This window comes from Protobothrops mucrosquamatus, unplaced genomic scaffold (assembly GCF_001527695.2).
Source record: "Protobothrops mucrosquamatus isolate PMUCROS unplaced genomic scaffold, P.Mucros_1.0 scaffold33, whole genome shotgun sequence".
Classification (NCBI taxonomy): Eukaryota; Metazoa; Chordata; class Lepidosauria; order Squamata; family Viperidae; genus Protobothrops; species Protobothrops mucrosquamatus.
Genome location: NW_015386417.1, coordinates 2,071,244 through 2,094,764, shown reverse-complemented (window position 1 = coordinate 2,094,764; position 23,521 = coordinate 2,071,244). Strand labels below are relative to the sequence as shown.

Sequence of the window (23,521 nt, the reverse complement as noted above, 5' to 3'; positions counted from 1 at the left end):
CGATGGGTTATCAATGCCTCCTTGCTCAGTTTAGACTAAGATCAAACTTTGGCCACGCCTCCTTGGGGCTGTCCTTCCCCAGTTTGTTGATTGACGAGGCGAAGCCCACATGATCCGACACAACACTCCTCCTGAAAATACAGCCTAGACCCACCTACACGGGCGGGTGTGGAGGCTACATCTACATGCTGAGAAATGGCGTTCAGGTAAGACAACGCCCATTCTACAGCATGTGAGATGTAGCCTCCACCGATGGGACATACCCAAACCCCCATGTCCCCCAATGGGAGGGAAGTCTAGGCCTGTGAATCACGAGCCACCACCACTCTCTGCAAGACCCTCCTGCCAAAGGCCGCATCAGCTGCCGCAAACTGATCAAGTTTGTAATGCCTTATAAAAGAAGAGGGAGAAGACCAGGTGGCTGCCCGACAAATCTCTTCCACCGAAGCCTGGGCAGAATAAGCCGCAGACGTGGCCGCACTACGTGTGGAATGAGCTGTGACATTCGCCGGAACCTGAAGAGCCTGAGACTTGTATGCATAAGAGATGCATGCCCTGATCCACCTTCCAATGGTCGAAGATGATACCTTCAGACCTTTGGAAGGAGGATGGAAAGACACAAACAGAGCCTTAGTCCTGCGAAAAGGTTCTGTACGTTTTACATAGTGATGCATGGCCCGTCGTACGTCCAACGTGTGCCACAGCCTTTCCAGACGATGGGATGGTCGAGGACAAAAATTTGGAAGAACTAGGTCCTGAGACCTGTGAAACCAAGTATTGACCTTCAGGATGAAGGATGGGTCCAACCGAAGGACCACCCTGTCATCCAGAAAGTTACAGAGGTCCCCTCTGACTGAGAGCGCAGCCAGTTCAGAAATACGCCTTGCCGAAGTAATGGCAACCAAAAAGGCGACTTTCAGAGAAAGGAAGTGTAAAGAGCAAGATCTAATAGGTTCAAAGGGTGGCCCCGTGAGAACCTGCAACACCTTTGGTAAATCCCACGTGGGGTATCTATGTACCACGGGGGGAGCCGTGTGAACAGCTCCCTTAAGGAAAGCCTTGACTGTTGGGTGATGTGACAGTTGTGCATGATTCTCACAAGTGAGAATTGAGGACAAGGCAGCAATTTGTCTACGAATAGTGTTATAGGCCAGGCCCTTGTTCAGGCCCTCTAAGAGAAAATCCAAGATAATCGGAATGGAGACCTTCAACGGATCCAAACTCCGGGAGGCGCACCAAGTGCAGAAATGCCTCCATGTGGCGTCATAAATTCTGTTAGTTGAAGGACGTCTGGAGGCTTGAATTACCGCTATGACGTCCCGGGAAAATGACTGCCTGGCTAAGCTCTCCCGCTCAAGTGCCAAGCGGCTAACTGAAGCCACTGCGGATCCGGATGTTGTAGCTGACCTTGACTGAGGGCGACCAGATTTGGTGGGATCTTCCATGGCGGAGAGACCGACAGATCCACTAGGTCTGCAAACCAAGGCCTCCTTGGCCAGTGAGGGACCAACAGGATCAGCTCCGCCTGTTCCAAAAGCAGTTTCCTGATGACCGCCTGAATCAGAGGAAGAGGAGGGAATGCATACAGGAGCCCCTTGGGCCAAGGACTGCGGAGCGCATCTGTCCCCTCCGCCCCCCGTGATGGAAACCTTGTGAAAAATCTGGGTAGTTGAGCATTTACCGACGAGGCAAACAAGTCCACCTGAGGTTGTCCGAACCTCTCCGCTATTCTCATGAAAAGAGTCGGATCCAGGCGCCACTCTGAGTGGTCTATCAATACCCTGCTCAAAGAGTCAGCCTGACGATTCGCCTCCCCGGAGATGTGCTCTGCGCAAATGGATGCCAGATTGAGTTCTGCCCACAGGCCCAGGGATAGAGCCTCCTGCATGAGGGACCAAGACCTGGTCCCCCCCCCGCCTGTTGACATGGGCCTTGGTAGCAACATTGTCCGTCATTACCAGGACGTGTTTTCCCGCTACTATGTGGGCAAATTGGTGTAGAGCCAGGTGTACCGCCCTGAGCTCCAACCAATTGATGTTGTGAGCGAGATCGGATTGGGTCCATTGTCCCTGTGCCATGTGAGTCTGCATGTACGCGCCCCAGCCGAACAAGCTGGCGTCCGTGGTCAGGACTAGCCTGTGAGGCTCCTTGAACAGCGAACCCTTGTGTATGGCTGACGACACCCACCAGTGGAGAGACAATAGAGTATGGTGAGGAACTCTCACTTTCCGTACGGAGGAACTCATGTTCCTCTTCTGGAAAGGCAGGAGAAACCACTGTAGGTGTCTGGAGTGAAGTCGAGCCCAAGGCACTATGCCCAGACACGAAATCATTTTCCCCAATAGCTGAGACAGCTGTACCAGAGGAACCACCTTGTTTTTCTGGATATCGCGAACTAAAGATTTGATGCTGGCCTTGCGTTCTTGGGATAGATATACCTTGCACAGGTTCGAATCTATCACCACGCCTAAATGAAGAATCTGAGTGGTCGGAATGGTGTGACTCTTTTTGAAATTCACGGAGAAGCCGTGCCTCTGAAGAGTCCGAATTGTGAGTTGTAGATCCAGCTGTGCTGACCGGAACGATCTGGACTGGACAATGATGTCGTCCAGGTAGCACTGTACTCTTACCGGTATCAACCTGAGATGGGCTGCCAATACCGCCAGTAGTTTCGTGAAAACTCGAGGGGCCGAAGAAAGACCAAAGGGCAGAGCCCTGTACTGATAATGCCTGTGTGCATGGCAAAAACGGAGGAACTTGCGGTGATGTGGTCTGATTGGGACACGAAGATAAGCCTCTGTCAGATCTATGGAACAGAGGTAATCTCCCTTCCTGATACTGGCCAGGATGGATCTGAGGGATTGCATTTTGAACCGCCTGTAGGCTATGAAATGGTTCAGTCCCTTCAGATCTAAGATCGCTCTCCAACCTCCCGATGCTTTGGGGACCACAAAGAGAACGGAGTAAAACCCCTTTCCTCTTTGATCTAGGGGAACCGGCTCTATGGCCTTTATTTCTAACAGGTGGGCAATGGCCTGGGGGACTAGTCCCGCCCTGTTTGCGTGTTTTGATGTTGGACACTGGACGAATCTGTCTGGGGGGATGGAGTGGAATTCTAAGGCTAGTCCTAGCCTTATGGTCTCCCTTACCCAAGCATCCTTGGTGGTGACCTCCCAAACATCGCTGAACAGAGTCAAGCGACCTCCTATGGGAGGAACCATAGTGGCGTCACTTGGACCTCCTGAACGAACGTCCTCCAGCTCCCCTAAAGGGGTGCTTGTTCTGGTATTGTCCCCTGGCTCCTGTGTTCTGGCGGCCCTGTTGTCGATCCTGTCTGGGGGAAAAGGATCGGGAACCTCTGGACCCATCCCAGGACTGCCCTGCTCGAAAGGGCTGCCGCCACTCCCAGGGAGCTCCAGTCCGAAAGGACTGTCTGCGGAACTCCTGCTGGGATCTCCTATCCGTCTTTTTGGAGGGGTGAGCCAATGTTTTCCTTTTGTCCTTACCTTCAACTAGGTGCGATTCTAAAACCGCCCCAAATAGCTGAGTACCCTTATATGTGTCTGTAGACAGACGCCATCTTGATTTAAGATCTGCCCTCCACTGCTTGAGCCATAAGAATCTACGAGACGCTACCGTGGCCGCAATAGACCTGGCTGAGTGTTTGACCGAGTGGAGGGATGCATCTGAAATATATTCCGCAGCAGCTAGAAGTTTACCCAGATTTTGTTGCGCACGCACCTGATCCGGGGAAATTAAAGCCTGTAACTCACGGAGCCACATGATGGAGGTCCTCGCAAAGAAGGACGAAGTCGCCGCCTTGATGGCCCAGGCAGAGGCCTGATGAGCTCTGCGGAGAGAAAACTCAAATCTTTTATCCTCCGCCTTGAGGTTTTCAGCCATGTCACCCGGAACTGTGGACGTAGAGAATAAAGACGTCAGCGGGGCATCCACCTTCGGAACCTCAAGGAGGGAAGAAAATTTTGGAGAAACATTAAAGAGTTTCCTTTCCATGCTGCTGGGTTGAGTGGAAGCGGACAGTGATGCCCACTGGTCCTCTACCATGGTATGGAACACTGCAGGGCAAGGAACATGTTTTTCTTCCACAACCTTCACCGTAAATAAGGGGTTTGACTCCTGCGGAGTCGACGTAGAAGGTTCTGGCTCCTGTTCTGTGACCAAATTGGCCGTGGTACAGGCCTTTAATAAAAGGGATTTGAAAAGAGAAGGATCGAATAGACCGGACGTTGGAGCCGGATCAGAAGCACCCTCTTCATCCTCTGACATAGGCAGGTCAGGAGCGTCTAAGTCAACCGACTCGGCCTCTCCAAGGTGGGAGGAGGTCTCAGAAATACCAGAGCCTATGGACTGTAGCCCCTCCGTCCGACCTGCTGGCAAGGTTGGAGGTGAGGTGGATGGGACCTGTGCAGGTCCCTGAGCCATGGAAGATGCCATAAATTGGGTGAAGGCCTGTTGCATAAAGGCTTTAAACTGTTGTGCCCAGAAGGTTTGCTCTGTAGGGGCAACCCCAGAAGTAGAGGCCTCAGCGGGCTGAGGGGTGTTTGAGGTAACTGGGACTGAGGGACCAGAAGGCAAAAGTGGGACACTGGGAGGGGGAGAAGGGAGACCAACCTGTTCAGTTCCCCCTTGAGGAGACCAAGCCATAGGAGCTTGATAAGAAGGCACTGGTGGAAGCTCAAATGGTGAACTGCCCAGAGAAGCAGGGGGAACCACGTCAGCTTCACTGGACCTGATCCTTTGTGCCCTGGAGAATTCTTTCTCCAATGCCAGGTGTCTCCTCGNCCCCCCGCGCCTACATCAGAAGATCTGCGCTTTGACTGTGCGGGGGGGGGGGGCAACTGAACCCTGCAAGGTCTGAGGAGACACACCATCTGCCATTGTGAGCTGGACCCTCCAAATGAGAGAAGTCCTGCAATGGGGGTAAACACGCAGATCAAGTTGTCCGGGAGGGAGCCTTTCCCGCGCCCTAAGACAACCACAATTGGCAAACAGCCAGACAGATTAGTAAAGCTGCCTGTTTAGGCCCTGCAGGCACAGCGCCGCGAGCTATTAGAACAGGTGGAATAAATTCCCCCAATGAGTGTGTTAGAGATAAGGAGACAAGAAGGAAAATCTTCTTTCTAACAGCAATCCTAGAACTGTCCAAGAAAATTGTAGAATACCCCCTAGAAAGCCCAACACAGCAGGCTGTAAATTGAGTTTGCAGGCCTAATCTCCCTCGGTGTGGAGTCCCCAACAAAATGGCGGCCACGCCTAGTTCAAAACAAAATGGCGGCCACAAGCCTCGTGGTCATCAAAATGGCGACTCAAGAGTCAAAGGGAACGATTTATGAGGCCCTGCAAGGTGGCCAAAGCCTTCCACGGCCTCTGCCACCCAGTCTTCACTCCCCTTGCGAATAAGGCAAACAAAAAACAAACTTGCGATTAAAGCTTAGTTGACAGGCCTCCGCTCTCCACCGGAGCCTAGTGGCCACGAGGAGAAGATCTCACTCGCCCAACCTTCTGGCACGACGAAACTCCTCGTCCCTGGGGAAATCCCCTCTTCTTGCCCAATCGCCTGGGACAAGAGACGGCTAGCAAGCAGTGAGGGGAATCCCCGCACCGCGCCAAGCTCCGAGCCGAGGAAAAGAGCCTCCGAGCGCTCAGGGAAATCCCCTCACAGCGCCGAAAAGCCGTTTGAAGGCAAAAAATCGCTTGCCTCACAGCGTGAGGCAGCCGATGCTAGCAACAAAAGAGGCCTCCCAAACGCTCAGGGGAATCCCCTTCGCAGCGTCGAAAATGGAGAGGAACGGAGGCAAACGGCAATTCTGAGGCTCTCAGGGAAGCGCGTCCCTGCAGGGAGTCCCCTGAGGGCTGAAGTACAGCCAACCAAAAAAACCTTTTTATAATCTTTCTACAAGATAATTAAATATTAAAAGGGAAAAAAATTAATAAATCAATGAAATTTCTAATTCTCTATCACCTGAAGCTAACTACAATTAAATTATTGAGGAGCTATGCTAAGTTGTGTCCTTACTGAGCCGAGACTAAGAACAAACTGGGGAAGGACAGCCCCAAGGAGGCGTGGCCAAAGTTTGATCTTAGTCTAAACTGAGCAAGGAGGCATTGATAACCCATCGGTGGAGGCTACATCTCACATGCTGTAGAATGAAGGTGCTCATAGTTTGGTTATTATTAGGTTATTAGTCTATTTCACGACCTTTTGTGGTTTTCTGAGAGCCTCAGAGGGAATAAGCCCTCTTTCATCGAGAAGTCTTAAGATATCTGGTTTGAAAATATGAAAGATATCTTTCATATTGTTGCCTTTCATTAATAGCTCCAGGATAGGAAGTGGATATTTTGTTGCTGTAGTCATATTTTTATATATACTGGTAAAAATGTTAATGTGGTTTCAATTTTATTTTATATGTTCCTAGTTTAAGTGTGTGGGGGGATTATAGGGCTAGAGTGTGGATGGGGTTTAGAGGTATAGTAGGCTAGAGTATGTTTGGGGTTTACAGGCTTAGTTGGCTACAGTATGGTTGGGGCTTCGTAGGCTGGAGTGTAGATGGGGCTTAGTGGTTTAATTGGCTAGAGTGTAGATGGGGCTTAGTAGGCTAGAGTGTGGATGGGGCTTAGTTGAATATAGTGTGGCTGGGGTTTAGTTGGCTAGAGTGTGGATGAGTCTTAGTAGGCTAGATTGTGGCCGGGGTTTAGAGGTTTAGCAGGTTAGAGTGTGGATGGGACTTAGAGATTTAGTAGGCTAGAGTGTGGATGGGGATTAGTTGGTTAGAGTGTGGATGGGATTTAGTTGGATAGAATGTGCATGAGGCTTAGTTGACTAGAAGGTGGCTGGGGTTTAGAGGCTTAGTACGTTAGAGTGTGACTGGGGCTTAGTAGGCTTAGTAGGTTAGAGTATGTTTGGGGCTTAGTTGGCTAGTGTGTGGCTGGGGTTTAGAGGTTTAGTAGGCTAGAATATGGTTGGGTTTAAAGATTTTGTAGGGTAGAATATGGCTGGGGCTTAGAGGTTTAGTAGGCTAGAGTGTGGTTGGGTTTAAAGGCTTAGTAGGGTAGAATATGGCTGTGGCTTAGAGGTTTAATAGGCTAGAATGTAGTTGGGGCTTAGTAGGCTAGAATGTAGATGGGGTTTAGTTGGCTAGAGTGTGGTTGGGGCTTAGTAGGTAAATCAATTTATAACTTTTTTGAAATACGTTTTTCTGAATTTTTAGTTGTTATTCTATCTCTCAATGTTAAAATAAACCTTCCATTACAATTATAGACTGATCATTTCTTTGTCAGTGGGCAAATGTGCAAAATCAGCAGGGGATCAAATAATTTTTTCCCTCACTCATCTTACTCACTCATCTTACTCACTCATCTTACTCACTCATCTTACAAAACCATACTTTCTGATGCTCTAAAGCAGGGGTCCCCAACCCCCGGTCTATGGATCAATACCGGGCCACACAAACAAGCAAAGCCCCATATGCGAGATGCAGGCAGCACACAAAACCACGTTCCTATGATCCACAAAAACCTTCTCTCCACAGAACCGCTCCCAGGTGCCCAAAAGATTGGGGACATCTGCTCTAAAGGACCAGCTCCATTCAGACATTTGTATGGAGATCTCAAAGTGGAATAAAAAACAGATCACAAACGCAGTTCTGCCCCACCACTACGCTTCAACCTCAATATATTCAGGTAGGAGATCTAAAGAGGAAATTATACTTGTTTTCATTTAAATGTAAGGACCACCATCAACCTTTTGAAATCTAGATTAAACAAATAACTGTATTCACATATAGTGCTAACAGTTTTCTACATAAAAAGGCCTTCTTTTCTGAAAGTGCTATGCTTGGATTCAGCTCACTATATTTAAGGGCTTTTCAGTGGGTCCTTTCATTAAAAAAAAGCACAAAGACTGAAAAATAAATAAATAACATTAGTCTACTAAAGTTATGCCTAACAGGTAAGCATATTCTGATTCAAGTGAATCAAAAGAATATAAAATGTTAAAAAGTCCAAAGATCATTAAAACATAGGCCACATCCTACTGAACTGCACAGCATCAAAATGCCATTATGATAACTGAAAGTAACAAGTACGTACCAAGGTATTTAACAATTCTATATGTCCAAGAGACACTCCTTTTACCTGTCATCAAGAACAGTGATAAGTTCTCCAGCTTTAAATGTTAATTCATTATCTTCAGCAGCTTCAAAATCATAAATTGCTCTAACATTTCGCCCCTCATGTTTGTGATTTGTTGAGAGAGTTGTAGTGTTTGGATAAAGAGTGGAAAGTGGTGTTTGCTGTTGTCTTTGTTCTTTCAGTGATAATTCAATAGCTGTGAAGTAATAAACAAAGAAAAATTTTTTTCATTAAATTTATGCCATTTCAGTTGTGTGATTTTTTGCATAATATATCCTTAAAATTAAATTTAAAAAGGACAATATTCATTTAAATTAGCCAAGCACAACTTATACTGAAGACATACAATTATGCCTACTAAAACAGATAAAGTTCATGAATTGATTCTCATGCCTGCATTTTAATATTCTTGAATAACATACTTTTAAAAAAAAACTACTCAAATTTAAGAAGCTATTATTGGGGGACAAGGAGGTTATGCAGAATAAAAAAACGGGGAAATACTTCATAAAGTATAAATATGAGAAGACCTACCAAATATCAATTTAAAAGATATATTAGATATATATGTAAGACCTGTTTGTTTAAACCAAAAAAGACTTTTTTCCTGTGTCATTTCTAAGCAGTGGAATTCCCCTTAGGAGTAGTGCCGATCCATTGTCATCAAAAACAGTTTTAAAATATATATTTCCCATTTAACCTAACATATTAACAGACTAATAAATTAATAATGGTCATCAGATTTTATTGGCTTTTAATCTTTTTTTGGTATAATTAATTCTATTGTTAATTTATGTTGCATGGTATTCTTATTAGCCAGCTTGAATATCTTTTTCCTCTGATGGAAAAGTAGGATTTAATCCAATTCAAATATTATTATCCTGTTTATCATATTTCTTTGATCTCTTTCTGGTCAGCTTAATCTTCAATATCAGATATGCAAAGTAATAACAGTAATACTAGTAAAATTATCATGTACCAATAATTAAATGCGGTGCAGAAATTAGGATTTTGTCCCTAGTGTTCATGACTTCTCACATTTGAATTATTTTCTGGTGCTGTTATTTGGATTGCAGTTTAATATTTTGAAGGAAATCTTTTTCGAACAATTTTCTTCTTCTTTGCAGGTTATTTGAAATATTAATGGAATTTGCTCAGAATATATTCTGCAGAGCCTTGAAAGTAAAATAAGATTAAGATAACACAGTTATTGTCTTAGTCTTACATTACTTTTAAGGCTCTGTAAAATCCCTTCTGAACAATGTTCACTAAGGTTTAAAATAATATGTAAACATTATAGAATCTCTTAATATTTTCTTTTGATTTCCTATTTACAAAGCTGGTTTTATAATAATTCTTTTTTTAAGCCAAATACTCTGGTCTCTACTTCCTTGAAAAAAGGTTGTTTCTTTCATAATTGGTCCTCAGCAATAATTAAGCTTTAGTTCAAGTACATCTGTCCACATATCAGTTATAAAGCCAAGTGTGTTTTGGCATCATTGTTTAGGCCAGCTTTTTTTTCTACGTTTTCATTTCACAACAAAAAGCCACTGAATATATGTTACATTTTCAAAAACTACATTTTCATACAAAGAATATAAAAACATCATCTAATAAAGCATATTAACTATACAATCATTGGTTTTTATTAGATTTTTAAAATACAAACTGTAAATGTTGAATGTTTATATTGTCTTTAACTCAAACCAACCTTTAGCTAAATCCTCTTCTTCTTTCTTATTTGCTACTGTTCCAGGATCTTTAGCTACTAGAGCTGGGCTTGCTTTTGCTTGTTCTGCAGCCTGATCAAAACATAGAGGGACAACACTTATTTTTTTTAAAAAAAAATCACTGCAATATATTCAATATATTAAAAATGGTCCCACTGTTTTCTTTATTTCCAATTGGCTTTGAAAAGTCAAATAGAGCAATGGTCTATGAAGGGAGCATACTGTTCTAAAAAGCACAATTTTCCAAACAGCCACTCAGAAAAAAAAAATAACTTAAGTTTCAGCCTAACTTCATGGTATGTAAGCATGACAGGAATTGACAGACCTTGGTGTATCTGTTTGAGATTCAATAAACATGTAACACCTAAAATATAAGAATATAATCTATGTTAACTAGGTAATAGTAACTTATTCATTTATTAAAAAAGCAAAATCTTTTTGCACTTAAATGCTTTTGTCATTATAAAAAATAGCACCTATGGATATGAATGTGATATTTCATTATGTTTGCTTCACTGATTTCTTTGCTGAGGAAAAAAGTAGTTTATAGTTGCTACAACAGGTCAGGCATGCAATTTTTCAAGGTTAGAGGAGGGTTCGTGAGTGCTGGTGGTATTTAGGCTTCACTAGACATGCTTCTTCACCACTCAGGCTACATAACTCTGACAGCTTCTGGCACAGTATCAGTTTTAAAATCAATAGTCCTGAATATAGTAACAATGGCAGGTTTTACTGCTCGCAAAAGCGCAAGCGGTGGTAAAATTTTTTTAGAGGATCAGAAGATGTCAAGTTAGGTCTTGTCAATTCCTTCTTCAGTGACTGAGAACCCAAATGAGTAGCAGCAAACATTAGGCAAATTGTATTATGAACTGGCGGATCTGAAAAACAATGTATAAGAAACCAAGTTGGTTGCCTGAGACAGGAAATCAATACAGTGCAAATTGTTTACTTGAGAAATGTGTATGATAAACAAGATAGGATGAAGAATAATTAAATGCTGAACAAATATGGACTGAATACCAACTGAGTGAACAATATGAAAGAAGTATGTTGAAGTGAACCAGTTCTACAGAGATAATTAAATTTCATTCCTTCCATATAAAGGAAAAGTGAATGGTGCAAGAGAAAGAGAAAGACTAAGGAAATTATAGTTAGATTTTAGTATTAAAAACATGTGGGTGATTTTTGGACCAGACACTCTCTCTCAGCCCAACCCATTCACAGGGTTGTTATGAGGAAAATAGGAGGAAGAAAAAGTATTAGATATATTCACATCCTTGAGTTATTTATAAAAAAATAAAGGTGGAATAAAAATAAAATAAATAAAAAATGATGTAACTAATGAAGGTCAAAAAAAAGAAAGATGTAATTTAAAAAAACAAAAGATTATTATGAAGTAGTATATAGACATGTACTAGAAGTACAAAAGCAGTAGAAATGGAGGAAGCAAGAACAGTTTGTAAGAATACAAATATAATAGTTATTTATTACCACTATACCTGTGAACCAATAACTGGAAACATGACACCCTGTTCCTTAAGGTTTTTTATCATAGCAGATATTAGACTAAGTTGAGGATCATTCTTGAATTCATCTGTCCATTCCACCATGAGGGCTTTTAACTTTTCACAGACCTTTGGATGACCCTGTGAAAAGCGTAACATATTTACTATAAGATCATCAGACTCAGCCTTAATTACCTGATATCATAGGATAAATGGACTAATTTCTAAAAGCATTCAGAGGGTACAAAACCATTTTTCAAAAATGTTTTTGAAAAAGTGCTTTGAACCTCATGCAAATATATAAACTTCTTGGCTATTCTTAAAAGTAGCCAGTTTTTTTCAGGCTTCCATAGGGGACTCACTCAGTTCTTTTAAGAGTTTCATAAACTTTAATGACTGATTTTCATTATCACAAAATTCTGTTTAAATACTGCATTCAATTAACAAGTGTACAGACAATATGAACATCATTTCCTTGGAATTTATTCAGATCAATACAGTTATATATACACTGAGATTTCTGATAGCTAGAATTAAAACATTGGAGGGCTTTTTACTGTCTTCCCTTCCCAACCTTGATTTCTATCTGATAATTTGACAAAAGCATATAAGCACATTAAGGACCAATTCATTTTGTGAATTAGTGCTCACTTCAACTTAAAAATCCTTGATTATATTTTTGCTAAAGAACAGCATTCCTATTATAATCATATAGTTATTTATCCATATGTATATTATTCATGGTGAAGTGTATCTATCTCTCATACTATAATTCCTCTAAACTGACAGCTGTATAACCAACTTTAAACTACATTACCTTATTTAGTACATTGCTTACTTCGCTTGCAAAATCTCTTGAACATACTTCCAAATGAAATATTTTACCACAATTTGAGACACATGCTCCAAGAAGCTAAAGATAAGAGGGAAAAATCGAGATTAGGTATTTAACTATTTAAATTTATTTTAAAATTTTCTTAAAAAAATAAAAAGCTACGTACTGTCAATGCCTGCATAGCAACATGAGGATCCTTGTGGTTCACCCTCTTCATAATAGAACGAAGACAGTCCTTAGGTCTAAGCAAATAAAATAAGTAGGTTTTAAAATATATTGACCAAAGCTGCTACAGCCTGAAGGAGACAATTCCTAAGATACCCTGAAGCAAAGGCACTGAGGACTTTATAGGTTAAAAATAGCCCTCTGAATTGGATTCAAGAGATAATTGGCAGCCAATGCAACAAACAGGAGAAAAAGCTGTTATGCTTGCATAGTAGTTCTTATCCATTAGCATCCCTGTGGTATACTGCATCAACTGAGTTGTTTTCAAACTAGCCATGTGTACAACCATCTAAATGGATGGTGATAAATTCGTAATTTATTGTTGCCAAAAACATCCCAGCCTAGGTAAAGAACTAGTTGGCCCAACCAGCCTCAGCTCATCAAATGTCATCCTGGCCATGGTTCCCACCTGACATTCCAGCAAGAGATATAGGTCCTGGGTGGACCTTCCTCTCAGGAGAACAATGATTCCATCCAAAGCCAACAGACTTGAAGCCAGGGTGTTTCAGGACAAACATCAATTACCTCTAGCTGGGAGTTTGTTCTATCCATCCAGATCTCACAACTTCCACACTGTCAAATTTGCAAGATAATCCAGACAAAAAGCACACCCAGAAGTACAACTTTATTGTAAGGTTACATTAACAGAATCTTCCCAAGTCTGAAAGTACATCTCTCCTTCCCTCGCCTTACAAGAAACTAGGGAAAGTCCCTTCTGAGACATTTCTCACACCCACATTCTTTCTGCCGATTCAGCCACCACTTGTCATGCCACTGTCAAGTTTATGGCCTTTTCTCCTGCCTCCCAAGGTCATTCTTACATGCCATTACATATACATTGGATTAGGACTTCAATAGCATCTGCAGGATGATCTAAAGTAGCAGGTGTTCAATTGAATATCATCAGTCCATAGATAATACCTCACCCTAAAACAGCGTATGACCTCCTCCAAATGTCTTATGCATGCTGATTTGTAGTGTGGAGAAACAGAGTCCTGTTGCAACACAGACAGGGCACCCAGTAATAGAACTGCTTCTTCTCTACCGCTGGTGATTGGAATTGCCATTATTAAGATAGAAATGAACCACTGAAAAAAAAGTTCCTCCAACTCCCAACCCACAGATGGTCCAATACAATAGCACTGCTGTTGATATCAAAAGCTGCTGAGAGATCTATGGATGAACGGGGTTATGTTCCCACTATCTAGATACCAACACAGCCCATCTACCAGAAAACAATATTGAAGGAATCCAAATAATCTGCTTCACTTAAAATTCAAACAAATCCCAAACAACATCTCAAAATTCTATCCAAGAGGTATTTAATGTGAATGAATATGAGAAAAATTGTTGGGGGGAAAGCCTAACAAATATTTCATGATGAATAGTGCAAGAGCCTTGGAAAAAAGCCCGGAATGACCAGCAACTGTCTCCCATACTATAGGGTAAGACTGGATATGCCCTGTCAGCAGTGGGAGAAAGACAGCAAAAGTCAGTGAATGAACTTGATTCAATTTCACTTTATCATTTTTGAGCTTAGGCCTGAGCTTAGGCCTGACAGATTATGTTAACATGTAGAATCACTTTGGTGTAGATGCTGAAACCTAGAGTTTGTGAGTTCTAGTCCTCCTTTAAGCATGAAAGCTGGCTGATTTTGGACCAGTGTCTCTCTCAGACTAACCCCCTCACAAGGCTGTTGTTGTGGAGAAAATAGAAGACAGAAATATTAGCTATGTTCATATATATATACACATACAAACACACACATTAATAATATCATTAATAATAATGGTATAAAAATACAGTATTTTTCATCAAATATCAATATGCAGCTGAAGGGAACAGTAGTTTAATTATACTTCATATGGGATATCTTTATTTGGTGGCCTCTATGTTTTGTAAATTGCTGCATCATTTTGGCACTACTAATTATAAAACACAAGCCAAATAATATGATTATTTCACACTTTATGGAACTCAAATCTTGTTATATTCCAGGCAGTAGTCTCCATTATACTTTTGGTAAAATGATTATGTTCTTATTTTATATGTCAAATGAAGGAAGGCTTGTAATAAAATGAATATTATCATTACAACCATATTTATTTTGTTGTTTAATGACAATCATTTCATTCTGCTTTTCTACTGGTTAACTGAAACTTATGTATTTAATTAAACAAATAATTCAACTGCACTCCATAATTTAAAAGTCTTACTTGAAAAATAAGTAAGTTGAATTTTAATTTTGCTTAGTTTAGGGACTCATAGGTCTGAATGTACCTAAAGGGCAATTCTCATAGCAACATTGAATCACACTGATGTAACACAAAAGAACCTTTAAATAGTACTAATATACAGCATGTCAACAAAGGCCTCAGTATTGCAGCCTTGTGGTAATATCTACAATAATGTTACAGAAACGCATTGTAAATAATCCATCAAGCAGTAATAAAAGATAAATGTAGCAAGATATATATCCTAAATTATATGACAAACCTTGGTTTCAAAGTGTTGATTTATTTAAATAGTACAAGACTTAGAAAGTTATATTTATATAAATGATTTGCTTCCAGAAAGTTCGATTTTTTTATCTAGAACTATTTGTTCATAATTGTAAAGTGCTTTTAATATTCTTTTAACCCTTTAACCTATTTTAAAATCAAAACACATTAAAAGCTATTGTACATATTACTATTCTGAAATTATCATTTCAAAAATAGCACTATCTGTGCCTATCATACTAGAACAAATACTATACTGTATGTACATTTCAATAATCTTAAAGTTTATATCAAGTCATAGAAATGAAGAAGACATAATTTCAGGCTAAATTAAAATAATGTTAACAAATAATTCTATTATTATACAGAATGATACCCTGCAGTGGAAAAATAAAATTCAAGTAGTAATTTAAGGTCTGAGTCTTTACCCTGCTCAATGAAACTTTTAAATTTCTACGCCTTATATACGATACTCCATACTGCACAGTATTTCTTAAAGTTTCCTTATTCATAAGATTTGTTTCAAATAATGTAACTTCTTTCAAACAAATTCAAGAACAAAGAAATTAACATGGTGTAACACCAACTAAAACATACAAATTCATTACGGCAAACTAAATGGATAAAATTGGTTTGTATTTGTGTCCATAGTTTTTTTCATGAAATCAACTGAAATAAAAGACTATAAGAGAAATATGAAGTAAAAGATGAAGTAATGAAGTAAAAGAACAAATTACAACAAATTATATACCAAACAATTCTGTTAAAATACACTGTTTTTTTCAATCTAATTTCCAAAATGCTATTAAGAGTATTGGATATTTTTTATAAAAACAGAAATAAAATTAATTTTATTTTATTTAATACAATTTTATACATCAGGTAAAAGTATTTTAGCAGCCCAACAGAAAAAAAATAGCAAACTGCTCAGTTACTTCAATGCTTTGATTATGATGATTAGATGCCAACTCTTAGAATTCAACTATCAGAGTGCTTTGGAAATGCTTATTTTGAAAATAACAAGTACTGCATTATTTACAAGATCAATTGCAATTAGAAGAGTACATGAATACTGTAATAACTGAAAGATACAATTATGGGCTGCCTAATGCAAGATTAATAAACTATTCTATATTAGCCACACACAATTCTACTAAATGCATTCTTAAATTTCCTATCCTTCTGCAAAAAAAGCTAAAACTATAAACAATTTGCAAACCTGAGCATTATCACATACAATGTTATGTTTGCCCCAAGCGGTGCCTTACACATTTTAGATTTCTAAGCTCTTTATTTCAAATATTGCCAAATTAATTTAAACATGATAATATTTACCCAGTCCGTGATTGTCCAACTTTATCACAGATATCTAAGATGAGTCCCCAATCTTCAGCAGTATTCATTTCACTAGTTGCTTTCTCTTAACAAAAAGAAAAGTGAAGTATGAGTAAAAATTTAGTATCAAAATTGTGCTGAATTAAATACGATAATTTTTAAGTGAATATGTCATTCTACTGTTAAAAGATGGTAGTTTTCTTTTAAGCAGGCATAGCATTTTTTTACTATTTTAAGAATGTATATTTGCAATGTGAACATATTTAACAGCAGAATTTCATTACTGAAAACATTAACACATTGCTTCATCAAATCAACACATTTATGCTACCAGCTATAATTGCAGATCTTGCAAGCCAGTAATAATTTGTTTCTCGTTACATGCTCTATATTTGCTTTTAAACAGTTTAGAACTATTCATAATTTCTGACTTCTAAGTCTAGCTAGGAACAACACAAAAAGTGGGTCAAAGTCTTTGTTGTTGTTAGTTGCAAAGTCGTGTCTGACCCATCGCGACCCCATGTCTTTAGTTCACAAAAATAGAGGAAAATATGTGACAATAATTGTGAGTGTTCTGTAGTTCTTTCCCATCTGTTGTAATCATGCATAATTATACCGTCTAATCCAAAGCCTTACAGATCATGCTGAACTTGCCAATCATCCCCATGATACAACACACCTTCTAAAAAATATTTGTTTGATTTTTATCCTGCATTTCTATTTTGTAAATACTTGTCCAAGTACGAAGACTGCATACTATTTCAATCTAAGTAAAGATGGTTTCTCTCAAAGATTACAGATCAATATTTATTTTTTATTCCATATTACAAACGTAAAACCTCAAAAATGAAACTTATTCAACAGTTACTCTGATAGTAGTGCTACAACTAATAAAATTATATCATTAATATCAGCAATCCATATATGTCCTACATTAAAACTTAAAATTTAGAACTTACCTGCTCCAGGAAATTGCATGTGCAAAATATAATTCAAATTATATACTGAAAAAACTTTCATAATAATGGATCAAACACATTATAGCTAACTAAGGTTTTATTTGCATATAGATTTGAGAGAGTCAGTTTGGTGTAGCGATTAAAGGCCTCAGGGTAAAAACCAGGAGATTGTGAGTTCCAATCGTGTCTTAGGCCCAGACACTGGATGACCTTGGGCCAATCTCAGATCTAGGAAGAAGGCAATGGTAAATCACCTCCAAAAATCTTGCCAAGAAAACTGCAGGGATTAGCCCTGGCAGCAAATAGGAATCAACACTTACTCAGAGGTGCACAAAACATAATCACCAAACTGAATATCTAATATCCTTATTTTAATGGTGCTTCTACAATTAGTATGATTATTTATTAATTCCAACAGATTTCACTATTGCTACTCCATACACTAATTTGTTTTATTTATTAAATGTATACAAAGCTATAACACTGTCAAGCAACTATGGACAGCTTAAAGCACTACTGTGTTTCCCCCCAAAAAAGACCCACCCAGAAAATAAGCCCCAGCCTGATTTTTTTGGGTGGACCTAATATAAACCCTACCCCCAAAATAAAACCGAGGGGGTAGACATGGCCAATACAAGAGGCAGTGAGCATATGGGGACCGGCAGCAGCCACAGCCCAACAGCACCTTGGTGCAACACAGGGAAGTCTGAGGACTGCAGCAGAGGCGGGAAGGAGGCAGACAATCCGGATGCGCCATGCACTTTTCACCCAGAGGGAGACTGGAAGCTTTGTCTGCTTGCAAATGGGGCGCTTGGAAACGGAGTGAACAGTTCTCTTTCCAAGCGGCCCATTTGCAAGCAGACGAAGCTTCCATCTCCCTCTGGGCGAAAAGTGTTTGGGCTCCTATGGGGTACTTGGAAACGGAGCAATTTGCTCCATTTCCAAGCGCTCCATAAGCGCCCAAACACTTTTTGCCCTGATGAAGAAATGATGGAGACTAGAATCTTCGTCTGCTTGCAAAAGGAAAGTGTGGGGCAGGTGGAGGGAAGTGGCAGGGGAGGCTTGAGCCGCCTGGTCATGGTGCAAGCCACAGGAGAGTTAGCGGAGGCAGCTGTTGCCGGGGAGGAGATCGGCAAAGCGAACCGGAGGTGGCCCAGACCAAAGAAAGTCCTTCCAATAGTAGACGCAGCTGATGCGCAGCAGCAGCAGAGGCCTTTCGCCGTCACTTCCCCCCGGGCTCCAAAAGAGCAGAAGGGGATCGGGCAAGGAGACCGAGCCTCCTCCACACATCCTCCAGCTCAGGAGGGGAATGAAAGGGAAAAGGTGGGCAGGCAGGCATCCAGGTTATTGAACAAGCAGGGGGAGGTTGCTGAGCGGGAAGTGCCCTGGCTGCGGCGACCTTGAGGTAAGTGGGTGTGGGGCAGTTGGGGCAGCTCCATCCCCCCACCTGCCTCACCTCACCTCATGGCGGCAGCACCAGTGCCATGCATGCTCTCCTGCCCCGCTGCAGCTACGAGCAACCAGACAGTGGGATGGAGTGAGTGGGCGGCCACAAAGTCAGACATCCCCCGAAAATAAGCCCTAAGGGGTCTTTTGGTTTGTTGCTAACCATACAAAAAAAATTAAAACATAAAAAAAGAAACAAACCGTGTCTTAAAAGATCTTAAATTTACTTGCAGAATATAATATTTTCATGCTACTCCTCTTAATTAAAATATAAATTATTATAGCTTTACAGACACAAGAAATACAAAACCTTAATTAACCTAAGTGTGGCATTCAATGATGTGAATCCAACTATTCATAATGGTGCCTAAGCATAAGGGAGTATGTAACTTAGTAGAATACGCAGAGAGCCAGTTTGGTATAGTGGTTAAGGCACCAGGCTAGAAAGCAAGAGAACATGAATTCAAATCCTGCCTTAGCCATGAAAGCCAACTGGGTGACCTTGGGAAAGTTACTCTCTCTCAGCCCAATTCAGTTCACAGGGTTGTTGTTGTGACGAAAATAGGAGGTGGAAGATGTGTTGGATATGTTCGCCGTCTTGAGTTATTTGTAAAAATAATATAAGCAGGATATAAACAAATAAATATGTGGCACTAGCCATAATACATAATCAGTCAGAATTAAAGTAATTAAATAAAACACTGTTTTATCCATAATGTTCATCTTCCATATGTCACTGCTAGTTATTATCTATTTCATTTTTAGTTTGCTCCAATTTTCAGCCAGCATACAAGATATAAAAGCCTTGTAAACTGAATAGCATATAGTCACCATCTTAAAACTGAAGGCTACTGAGAGGAAGAAAGAACTATAATGGATTTTTTTTAAAAAAAAAGTCTTACATGCTACATTACAATCAAAACTATTTATGTCCTTTATTTTAAAATACTTTAATACTGTGAGAACCCTGTAAAATAATATGGCTGAAATTGTAAACAGGGTAGCAGGAAAAATATCAAAATATGGCTATGGTTTGCTTATTCATGTGTGAATAAGCTTACCCGATGAAGAATGTCATTATTATTCCCTTATAAAAAGACAAGTTATGAAAGCATAAATGTAAAAAACACAATTATTGTAAGTTATACAGGTAGTCCTCAACTTACAATAGTTCATTTAGTGAGCATTCAAAGTTACAACAGGATTGAAAAAAATGATCATTTTTCACACTTATGACATTGCAGTATCCTCATGATCACATGATCAAAATTCAGATGCTTGGCAATTGACTCATATTTGTGACAGCTGCAATATCCCAGGATCATGTGATCACCTTCTGTGATCTTCTGACATGCAAAGTCAATAGGGAAGCCAGCTTTACTTAACAACTGTGGAAAGAAAAGTCGTAAAATGGGGCAAAATTCACTTAATAAATGTTTCATTTAACAAAAGAAATGGGTTCAACTGTGGTCGTAAGTCAAGAAATACCTGTATAGAAATGGCAAAAAATCAAGAAAAAATTATGTACCTTACTTCGGCAGTCCCCAACCTTTCTGACACTAGGGACCAGTTTCAGAAGAAAAACTGTCTTCCACAGACAGGGGGACGGGGGGAATGGTTTCATGTGCAAACTAGATCCTGCACATGCACAGATGAAGCTTTGCTTGTTCGCCGGCCTCATGTGGGGCCTGGAACCTAACAGGTCATGGACCTGCTTCATACTATGTTGTATGAAAATAAACAATGGTTATGCCAGAAGAAGCATAAAATTTATATGAAGTGGGAGTGGGTGACATGTGTGGTGCATACAATAAAAAAATGGATGCTGAATGAATGTGAATAAATTACAAAACTGAATGACCAATAAAAAAGACCTAAGTGATCTACTCACATTGACAGAATGAATGAGGATTGAATAGCGAATGATATATAAACGAAAAGTGAAAGGCTTCAGAGGAATGGGAAAAACAGAAAAAATTATAGTTGGATGGAGTTAATTAGCCTCTCAAAGGAAAGAGTTGAGATGTTTAAGGAACAAAAAGACAGTTTATGAAGCAGTATATAGATGTTATTTTTTGCAAGAATAGAGAGATATCAAGAGATATAATAATATAAATATGATATAATAAGGTATAGATTTAGCTATATCTCGTTCTCTTTTTCTGATTCTATGCCTTAATTTCAAATCTTGAAAGTCCATTTATTTAAACAACTCATTATAGCAGGAAGGTATGGGGAGGTGATTTTAAGAGCTTACAAACAAATGCCTGTTCCTAAATTCTCTGCTAGAAAATCCTGGTAGAAAAATAAAATGTAGATAGGAGAATATGATCTATTAACAAATTGCTTCTCTACCAGCTTGATAAAACAAGGCAGTGCTTGTCAAAACATTCATTGTGTCACTCCGAGAAGTCATCCTTGAATTTCTCAGTGTAGACTTTAACACAAATGAAGCACTTTCCATTCATATATTGTTTCAGTTTACTGCATATTAACTAATGCAGCCTTGTGACAAACCTGTCACAAGTTCCTATGAATCACTGATGACTGTGTGTAACTAATGAAGTTATAAACAGAATTAAATTTATTTCATAATTGTTGAATATTCTTCATGCTTTGTTGGCAACAAATTACAGTAGTCTGCATTTCCATTTGTCTACATATCATATAACTCTAAATCTGAAGGTTCTTAGTATTGTACTCTGTATGGAAAAGATTTTGATGAACCAATCTCTTCAGATATTTTGGCAATGTTGACCAAGGATAATATATGTTGGCTTAAAATACCAAGTTGCCTAAACTCTGCCTTAACCTCTGGACTTTCCGTTCACATCTTTCTCTTGGAAAAAGAAGAGTTATTTAATCATTCACTGCAAATAAGCAAACCAATTTTGCAATATAACAATATAGCTGCATTGCATAAATTTTTTACACCAAAGGCACTATAAAATATGAAAATGGTAAACATCCTTTAGTTATAATATGCAATAGGCAATGTTACTATAAGAGTGCTCCTCATCACACAGATGAAAGTCTACATAAGACAATAGCTATTTCATTATTATAAGGCTTTCTTAGATCTATTTACAACAGAAAAAGCCAGTGAGCCAATAAAACTGAAAACCACTAATATCATATAATATTCAAACATGATGCTGAAGTAGTATCAGCTTAAAAAGTTCCTGAAAAGAGTTAAAGCTTCAAGAGAAAAACTAAAGAAATACTATTTAAAAAGTACAATAGGTAGTACATTTCCATTTAATGTTTCTAAACATAAGACAATACAGTTCAAAATCCCATATGGTATATGGCACTAAAATTAATTACTTGCGCTATTATTTTGGGAGAATAGTTTATTTTGCAAACGTGGCTAATTCTGGATCACCCTCAATTTGCGGGGGGGGGAGGAGTAAATTCCTCGGATAATGAAAATAACGTTAAAAACACTAAGCGGGTTCACGCTATAAACGGTTTAAGATAGAAAATAAGGATAAAGGGGAACTTTTCCCCACTTCCAAGACCCCCGGACCGGGGATGAAGGAAACTGATTAATGATTCTGAAGGGCACCGTGTCCCAGAAAGGTTGGTTTTAAACACGGCTGGCCTAATTCAGGGAACCCAAGTCCGCTTTGCTCCAGTCCCCAGAACAAAATCCAAGGCAGGGCATTCTTCGACGAAGGGAGCAGACGCGGTCCCATTGTGGGGAAGGGTGAAGCAGAGCCTCACAAAGACCCTGATGACGACATGGCGAGGGCCGAAGTCCAGGAAGAGGGCAGCTCCGGACAGGGCCCAGGCTGGCATGACGACAGGTGGGCCTCCCTCACACTTACCCACATCCTGATCGAAGGGGTTGCTGGTGAAGAGAGGCATTTTTCCGGGGTGGGCGAGCGGCTCAGCAAGGCCAGTACCGCCCGCTCCCCGCGTCCCCGACTTTGTGAGGTAGTACAGAAGACGGACACCGACGGCTCGACTGAAGGACCAGCGACCCGAAGCGGACCAAGCTCCACCCCGCACCCGCTCCACGCTCTTCTCCCGGAGCTCCTCTTTCTTTCTCCGCTTGGCGCTCCAGACACCGCCTCCGTGGGAACCGGCCACGCAATGCATGTCGGGAGAGAGGAATAGGTGTCTTCTGCATTGCCTGAAGTCCGGCATTTCAACTGCCAAGGCTGAGGAAAAAGGTTTTACACTTTTCACCAGCTTCCTCTACATGTCAAAATGTGTTGCGTGAGTGCATAGGGATATACGGGTGAAGTAAAACATTGAATAATCTCAGGCTTGGTCAGGGCAAGAGCCGTGGGCCCTCCAATGAGGCCCCCTCGGGCTCAAAAATCATAGAGATGGAAGGGCCATTTAGGCAGTAGAGTCCACGTTTTTGTTTTTAAAGTGTCTGCTGCGGTTGAAGCTAAGAATACAGTAGTCGGTGGACGTAGGGCGAATTGTTCGAATAAATGAGAAGAAATTTGAATCAAATCTTGCATTGTGTTACTGTGTGGTATTTTTTTGGGCCTTACTACCTGCTGTACTCTTTCAAGTACTTGAAAAAAGACAAGTATTTTATAGAAGGCCTTTATTTAAAAGTAAATTAAATGGAACACTGTACTATAATAGATTTCAATAATTGGAAGACAGATTCCAATTGCCTATTAGGAGAAATTTTGTATGAAATCAAAACCTTTATTTCAGCCATTAGCTCAAGAGAGCACTACATTAACAATACATGAACCTGTAATTACTAATAAATTAGTAATTAGTAAATAAATTAATAATAATAAATCTAAAAAATAATAAAATACAATAGCAGTAGCAGTTAATGTTTTAGATGTTTATCCTGCCT

At 40.1% G+C, this 23,521-nt stretch overlaps 1 protein-coding gene across 2 annotated transcripts in view; it reads right to left on the bottom strand.

The window, feature by feature from the left end:
- STAM (signal transducing adaptor molecule) overlaps nt 1–22,758 on the bottom strand; it is a 39,858-nt gene extending 17,100 nt beyond the window's left edge. The window contains exons 1-7 of one of the 2 annotated variants that reach the window (XM_015811221.1): nt 22,518–22,758; nt 16,283–16,367; nt 12,388–12,463; nt 12,204–12,299; nt 11,381–11,527; nt 9,863–9,953; nt 8,155–8,347 (exon numbers count right to left, since the gene is read on the bottom strand). In XM_015811221.1, the coding sequence (XP_015666707.1) occupies nt 8,155–8,347; nt 9,863–9,953; nt 11,381–11,527; nt 12,204–12,299; nt 12,388–12,463; nt 16,283–16,367; nt 22,518–22,557 (728 nt within the window). In that variant the 5' untranslated portion in view covers nt 22,558–22,758. The remainder of the gene's footprint in view (nt 1–8,154; nt 8,348–9,862; nt 9,954–11,380; nt 11,528–12,203; nt 12,300–12,387; nt 12,464–16,282; nt 16,368–22,517) is intronic. The other variant, XM_015811222.1, reaches the window with a different exon arrangement.
- Nucleotides 22,759–23,521: the final 763 nt, after the last annotated feature.